The sequence below is a fragment of the Humulus lupulus genome, chromosome X, assembly GCF_963169125.1.
Source record: "Humulus lupulus chromosome X, drHumLupu1.1, whole genome shotgun sequence".
NCBI classification, from domain to species: Eukaryota; Viridiplantae; Streptophyta; class Magnoliopsida; order Rosales; family Cannabaceae; genus Humulus; species Humulus lupulus.
This window is the reverse complement of record NC_084802.1, coordinates 132,143,915-132,150,979: the sequence shown is the minus strand read 5'-3', so window position 1 is coordinate 132,150,979 and position 7,065 is coordinate 132,143,915. Positions and strand designations below refer to the sequence as shown.

Below are 7,065 nucleotides of genomic sequence, written 5' to 3'. Positions count from 1 at the left end.
CATGGCTCAAGATGAAGGTTTTTAACACTGCTGTTTTATTTCTCAGACCAATTCTTGTCCTCAAAACTTCCTTTCTTCTTGATTATCTAATGAGAATCCATTCCTTTTGCCCTGTGTGTTTTGGCCAGATATTCTTGGAGGTTATGATACAGAGAACCATGTATTATCCGCTCAACTAGATACTTTGGCAGACTTAAAGTTTACATATGTGATTTCTTGTCAACAATTTGGATCCCAAAAATCCGCTGGTGATCCACGTACACAAGACATAATTGATTTAATGAAAAGGTAATGAACTACGTGAGAGAATGCATAATATACGTGAAAACACAGTACTCACACTAGTATTACTCACTCTATATGATTAATTGTTGATCAAAGGAACCCAGCTCTCCGCGTTGCTTATGTTGAGGAGAAATAAGTGATTGTGGAAGATAAGCCTCATAAGATTTACTCTTCCATACTGCTCAAAGCTGTCAACGGTTTTGACCAGGTAGTACACCATCTAATTACTGCTACATTGTACATATTAGCTGTGTTATGCACTTTCAAAATCCAGACAGTTTTTTTAAGACAATAATGTCAAGAAAGCTCTTCATCTTGTATGTTTAGCAAAAAATAATTAATGAAGCACAAAGTGTCAGTTGAATAAACATAACTCTTGATCTTCATGAACCAAAGTAGGTTCTTTCATTGGTCTCTTTTGTTGAGTAAAACTTTGTTTTTTTTGTAGGAAATATATCGAATTGAGCTTCCCAGTCCACAGAAATTGGAGAAGGGAAACCTAAAAATCAAAACCATGCTATAATATTTACTCGTGGTGAAGCTCTTCAGACCATTGACATGAATCAAGTATGCTCTTTGTCCAGACCTTGAAAGTTTTCTGTTTCCTCTCTCTTATTCTTATAGTTTCTAATTCTTTTACAGGATATCTATTTGGAAGAAGCATTCAAAATGAGAAATCTTTTGCAAGAATTTCTTCGATGCCAAGGAAGGCATCCCCCTACAATACTTGGCTTGAGAGAACATATATTCACTGGAAGGTTGCATCCACTTAGCCAATTACTACTTGAAAATATTATAGGCTTACATAGCTACCAGCTCAGATGCCTTAAGTAGGAATAGGATCTAGAAATTCAATGAGTAAGATATAACTATATAAGGAATGTGTAATGATTGAATAAAGACTACATCATATGTCACTAATTTTGATCACATAGAAATTGTAGGCATCAAGTCTAAATAACCACATACTAACAAGTTTATAGGAGCATAAACAAAACTCTTTTGAAGTTGACTGATATTCGTAGGAGAATATTGGAATGGAATAAAATACAACCATAGCAATATTAAAAGCTGTTGTTTAGACTATCAGATTAACTTTTGACTTGGCCTTACAAACAAACCATATATGATTTGTATGTTACACTAATCTAACCTTACTTTCTTCAAAATGCAGTGTTTCTTCTCTAGGGAAGTTCATGTCATATCAAGAGACTAGCTTCGTGACCATTGGTCAAAGACTTCTTGCTAAACCTCTCAGGTAATAGAACTGTGTTTCGATGAGTTCTTTAGAATGAACTTAGTAAGTACCTGAACATTCATACTGTCATTTGCATGTCTTCATAGTATGTAGAGTTTGTGCTAGGCATGCTTAGCTTTGCGTAATTATGAGTATTTCAGATCCACCGTACTATTATGCAATGTAATAATATGTAAAATTCTTCACTAGCTGATCTAATTTATGTCTTTCATGCCAATTCTCATTCCCATCTTTTGAATGTGACATTCAGGGTACGATTCCACTATGGACATCTAGATGTATTTGACAGGATATTTCACATAACAAGAGGTGGCATAAGCAAAGCATCAAAAATAATCAATCTGAGTAAAGATGATTTTGCAGGTAGAAACGAGTCATCTAAAAAAATATATATAAAAAAATTTCTAGTACTAGTACTATTGAGTAAATTTTCCTTCAGCTACTGATTTGAGGTAAGTTGTCATGTGCAACTACATAATAACTCCATAATACATGACTATTTATTAGATAATTTACTAATAAATGTTTTATTTTAGATTGCCATAAATATCTTTCTTCAGTGGAAATTGTATGAATGTAAGCGACTATTGTACAAAAAACCTCTCCATTTTAACAAATTTATGTTTGTTCTCACAATTGAACTACATTAATGGACGGTTATAATTGCATTGTTATCCTGTGACTGTTGTACTATCTAATTCTCAACTTTCGGTATAAAACCAGAGCTAATTAAGTCTTAGTATTTCTGTTCATTGTAATATTTCTGACTCTTATGATGAGTTAAATATAAACATGAAAGCATACTTACTATTAACTGTGGCCAATGGAATAATGCAGATAAAGCCTCTCATAGGACCAACAAAGAAGATCATGAAAATTGGTGTGAAAAGTTATGACTGGCATGAGCTTTTCCCAAAAGGTTTTCTCTGTTCCTTTGTACATAGTTTGTCCAACAAAATTAATCATAAACCTAATATAGCTACTAAATCTAACCCCAAAAAAAAATTGCTTCTCTTGCAGTACAGAATAACGCCGGTGCAATCGTTGCAGTATGGGCTCCTATAGTAGTTGTGAGTATTGTTTGTCATACTCTCTTCTTATAATATCTACAGTAGTTTCATCTTATGGAAGCTCATCTTAGTTTAAGTTTATTAATGATGAACACTGTAAAATATCTTGAACAAAGAATTAGGGATGAAGTTAGAAGCTTAGTTTATAGATCAACCTGTCTAGCATAAATGCTTGACACATTATTTTATTTCTACTTTACAGGTATATTTCATGGACACATAGATATGGTATTCTGTTTTCTGTACAATACTTGGTGGACTTTATGGTATTTTGCATCACCTTGGTGAGGTAAGCCATTTCTTCTATATATTTCTCACTATTAGAGTACATTGGCAATGTTCTTACTCTGGTGTGCTATAGATCCGGACGTTAGGAATGTTGAGAAGTAGATTCCACACCTTGCCATCAGCATTTGATGCTTGTCTGATTCCACCTTCATCAAAAAAGGACAAAAAGGGACGAAAAGGTTTCTTTCAAAACAGATTTCATAAGGTATACAATTTTTATGTTTTTTTTTGTTAATCTATATTTTTTAACGATCTCCACATGCTAATCCTTTATTAACTTTCTCAGGAGTCAGGCGTTGAAAAATATGGCGTTGCCAAGTTCGTACTTGTGTGGAACCAAGTTATAAACAGTATTAGATCAGAGGACTTAATCAGCAATAGGTGAGTTTATCTCTTACTAATGTGTTGTGCATGGTAATTTTGGAAAAAAAAATTGATTAAAATGTCTTCTCTTATGAATAGGGAGGTGGATTTTATGACAATACCTATGTCTTCAGAATTATTTTCTGGCACTGTGCGTTGGCCGGTTTTTCTTATAGCTAATAAGGTATGTTTAAGAAGTGACATTATTTCATTTATATGGTTCTTTTTTTCTCTGGTTTCCTACTAAAACAAGTCTTGTTATTCACACTCTAGTTATCCACGGCACTGTGCATTGCAAGGGATTTTGTGGGGAAGGATGAAATTCTTCTCAAAAAGATTAGAAAAGACAAATGCATGTACTATGCTGTAAAGGAGTGCTACGATTCACTGAAGTACATCCTTAAGTTTATCGTTGTGAGAGATTTGGAAAAGAGGTAGACAAGTTATTGCAAAAATTTATGTTGTTTTGTATGCATACATATTTGAATATTTAAATAATGTAATTCTTACCATGTAGATATCTTTCTTTTCCTGATTGAACATTCAATGCTGGCTTCTCAATTGATGTTTCTGCTTCTATGATGATCCCTGTGTTGCATTCTAGAGTCATATCTAAAATAATAAATGAAGTTGAAGAAAGCCTTAAAAGATCAAGTTTTCTTGAGGACTTTAGAATGATTGAGCTTCCAAATTTGCTAGATAAATTTGCTGAGTTGCTTGAACTTCTGGTAAGCCTGCATATTTCTGGCTTCTCCTTGATTTTTTAGAGTAAGGAGTCCGTAGTCTGAATCCAAACCTTACTAACCTATTGTATTAAATGTTTCAAGGGTGAGGGAAATGGAGATCATGCTGGTAAAGTAGTGAAAGTTCTACAGGACATGTTTGAAATTATAAACAATGATATGATGGTTGATTCTTCCAGGTGTTGACGGTGAGAACTTGTCAACTAAGTTGAGTTGGAAAAAATTATCAAGTAAGGATCGTCAATAAAAAAGCTATAGAAATCCAAGTAATAACTCAAGAACAATGACAGAATAACAATGGAGAAATCAATCAATCTTTCATTCACTCTCAAGCCTTTGCTACAGTAAAAATTCCAACCCCCCTTCAGGTGGGGTTAGAGTTCATTTTATAGTAGGCTCTAATGGCCCTGGGTACATGGTGGTCCTGCGACCAAAGGGGTACATAAGTACTCTGTTAAGAGAGTGGCTTCAGAGGTTGTGCTCGTACATCTAGTACAGGGGCAGGTGTCAGGAGGATGCCTCCACTACTTGTCCGTACCCATGTCTGATGAGTGGTGACAGGCATAGTGGTGCAGGTGGTAGTGGTGTTGACTCTGACTTCTGGCCGTAGACGTACGGGCCATCACTCTTATCCCTGCATTCCTACTCCTCCGTTGGTACGGGTGTCCGTATTTTGACGTACAAGGTCTTGAGGGCCGTACCCAGCATGGGAACGTACAAGTACGTTCCATTCAACTCTTACCCGGGCCCCTAAGCGTTGGGGTCCATCTGATGGCGTGGCTCCTATGCGGCTCGCGAGCCCCCTTCGCGAGGCCTCCCTTGCATTGACACCTGATGGTGTGGCTTCCTGGGGTACACCCCCCGCACGGCATGGAGCGTTCGGGGCGCGAGGCCGGATGCATGCCTCAATGCGAGGCCATGGGGCTTCAGACGCGACGCGAGGCCACGGGGCGGTGCCTGCTTCAGACGCGACGCGAGGCCACGGGGCCGTGACTGCTTCGGATACGACGCGAGGCCACGGGGTCGTGCCTACTTCAGACGCGACGCGAGGCCACGGGGCCGTGACTGCTTCAGACGTGACGCGAGGCCACGGGGTCGTGCCTGCTTCGGACGCGACGCGAGGCCACGGGGCCGTGCCTGCTTCGGACGCGACGCGAGGCCATGGGGCCGTGCCTGCTGGACGCGATGCGAGGCCGTGACGCGAGGCCACGGGGTCATGCCTACTTCGGATGCAACGCGAGGCCACGGGGCCGTGCCTGCTTCAGACGCGACGTGAGGCCACGGGGCCGTGCCTGCTTCGAACGCGTCGCGAGGCCACGGGGTCGTGCCTGCGCGCATGAGACGAGGGGCCTCGCCTGGTGTTGGGCGCGCGCGGGACGAGGGGGCCTTGCCTGGTGCTAGGCGCGCACGTGACGAGGGGCCTCGCCTGGTGCTGGTGCGTGCGAGGCCATCTGGGTTGCCGCGCAAGTGGCAACAGTGGCTCGGGGTCATTCCAACCCAGCCATATTTTTGGGGCGTTTATGGGGCCTAGCATACATGTTGAGTCTTTTAAGGGTGAGGAATATTGAGCGTTCACACCAGGTTGGATGCTTTCAGATTTACCATTCTTTTGTAAGATTAGTAGTTGACATGTTTTATATACTAATACTACCATACTTCATGTTCAAACCACACAGAATAATGGAACTGCTAAGCTCTTTCCAGGACATGGATGAGGATTCTCCTTATTTTTGCAGACATATTGAGCCACAATTATTTGAAAAATACGCCGGTGAGATGTCCATCTAGTTCCCCTTGCCAGACAATGCACCATTGGAAGAGCAAGTGATGAAACTTGTAACATTCATTGTCTGCCTTCCACTTCTTTATAGGACCTTGTTCATTACAACTAGTCAGAGTAACTGATCCAAATTATAGGACGAGTTTACACATAAGCAAAGACAAACAAATAATTAAACACATAAAACACAGCCACAAACACTTGCAATTGTGTGTTGAAATTACACATGTTAGTAACCAAACTTTTCCACAACAGATCTGGCGTCTTATTTTGATGCTTACTGTCAAAGATGGTGCACTGGATGTACCTACTAACATAGATGCTCGTCGGCGCATATCATTCTTTTCTACTTCCCTATTCATGAATATGCCCACTGCTCCCAGAGTGCAAAATATGTTGTCGTTCATGTGATATTTCTTGCCTTTGAGTATTATTTTTCTAATTCTAATGTGTCTAAACTATGCAAGATGTGACAACCTAAGCAAAATGAAGATATAACAATGTTGAGTAATTAGTTATACTTAAAGCTTGAGCTGAAATAACACAAGGGGAAACAGAGCTAAAGTAATGAAATATAACATATGATCAATTACAGGAAGCGGAAATTCTGAATCTAATAACAATCTACGTTATTGATCTGCTTCTAACAAGTTATAAGCAGTGCATAAAATTCTCATTTACACAGTGTTCTTACTCCCCATTACATGGAAGATATAAACTTTTCAAGGAAAGAGCTTCATTCTAGTCAGCGAGAGGTTTCGATTATATTTTACATGCAAGAGATATTTCCAGGTAACTACAAAGCTGGGACTTTTCAATATATTTTATTTTTTTAACTTGAACACACTCATAACATGTAAATTTATTTCTTCAAGCATTGAAGAATATATTTTTCTATTATTATTCTCAATTTTCATATCCACCACGACATCATTTTCTTTGCTCTTTTAACAGTTAACTGAAATATATTCAATAGGACCCTATTAATAACCACTATTCTCTACTATGATTATTTGTGTGTGTGGTGCACAATGTTTTAGTACTGTTGTAAAAGCAGCCAAGAACAGATGACACTGCATCTGTTTTTGTTTCGTTTTGGAAAATTTTGCTTAATCACTCTAAATGCATAATGAGTTTCTTAATGTTTGACAATTCAGCCCTTAAAAAAAAGCTATCAAGTCCTTAAGTTCTATAAATAGTAGCAATTAGTACCTTATTATTTATTTTTTCACAATGACAAATCATAAGGTTTGATATCCTGTTTTCCTCCAAAGTCTT

The 7,065-nt window shown here is 38.6% G+C and overlaps 1 protein-coding gene across 3 annotated transcripts; it reads left to right on the top strand.

Annotated features, from left to right (window-relative positions):
• The first annotated feature begins 2,640 nt into the window (after nucleotides 1-2,640).
• LOC133804740 (putative callose synthase 8) lies at nucleotides 2,641-5,807 on the top strand. 3 transcript variants are annotated; one of them, XR_009878600.1, is made up of 5 exons: nucleotides 2,641-2,902; nucleotides 2,975-3,106; nucleotides 3,188-3,282; nucleotides 4,092-4,186; nucleotides 5,684-5,807. XR_009878600.1 is itself a non-coding variant. In XM_062242880.1 (3 exons), exons 1-3 carry the CDS (start codon nucleotides 3,939-3,941, stop codon nucleotides 5,793-5,795), a joined length of 261 nt encoding a protein of 86 aa, XP_062098864.1. In that variant the 5' UTR covers nucleotides 3,876-3,938; the 3' UTR covers nucleotides 5,796-5,807. The 3 variants fall into 3 exon arrangements, 1 of the variants encoding a protein (XP_062098864.1); XR_009878599.1 differs by having other exon boundaries at nucleotides 2,641-3,106; XM_062242880.1 differs by lacking the exons at nucleotides 2,641-2,902; nucleotides 2,975-3,106; nucleotides 3,188-3,282 and adding an exon at nucleotides 3,876-3,992.
• The last annotated feature ends 1,258 nt before the right edge of the window (nucleotides 5,808-7,065 follow it).

Excerpts from the sequence above, each read along its gene's own strand:
- LOC133804740 (XM_062242880.1), top strand. The coding sequence starts at position 3,939 with ATGATTGAGCTTCCAAATTTGCTAGATAAATTTGCTGAGTTGCTTGAA. Across the intron at positions 3,993-4,091 it reads CTGAGTTGCTTGAACTTCTG|GGTGAGGGAAATGGAGATCA; the intron begins GTAAGCCTGCAT and ends AAATGTTTCAAG. Across the intron at positions 4,187-5,683 it reads ATGATGGTTGATTCTTCCAG|AATAATGGAACTGCTAAGCT; the intron begins GTGTTGACGGTG and ends CAAACCACACAG.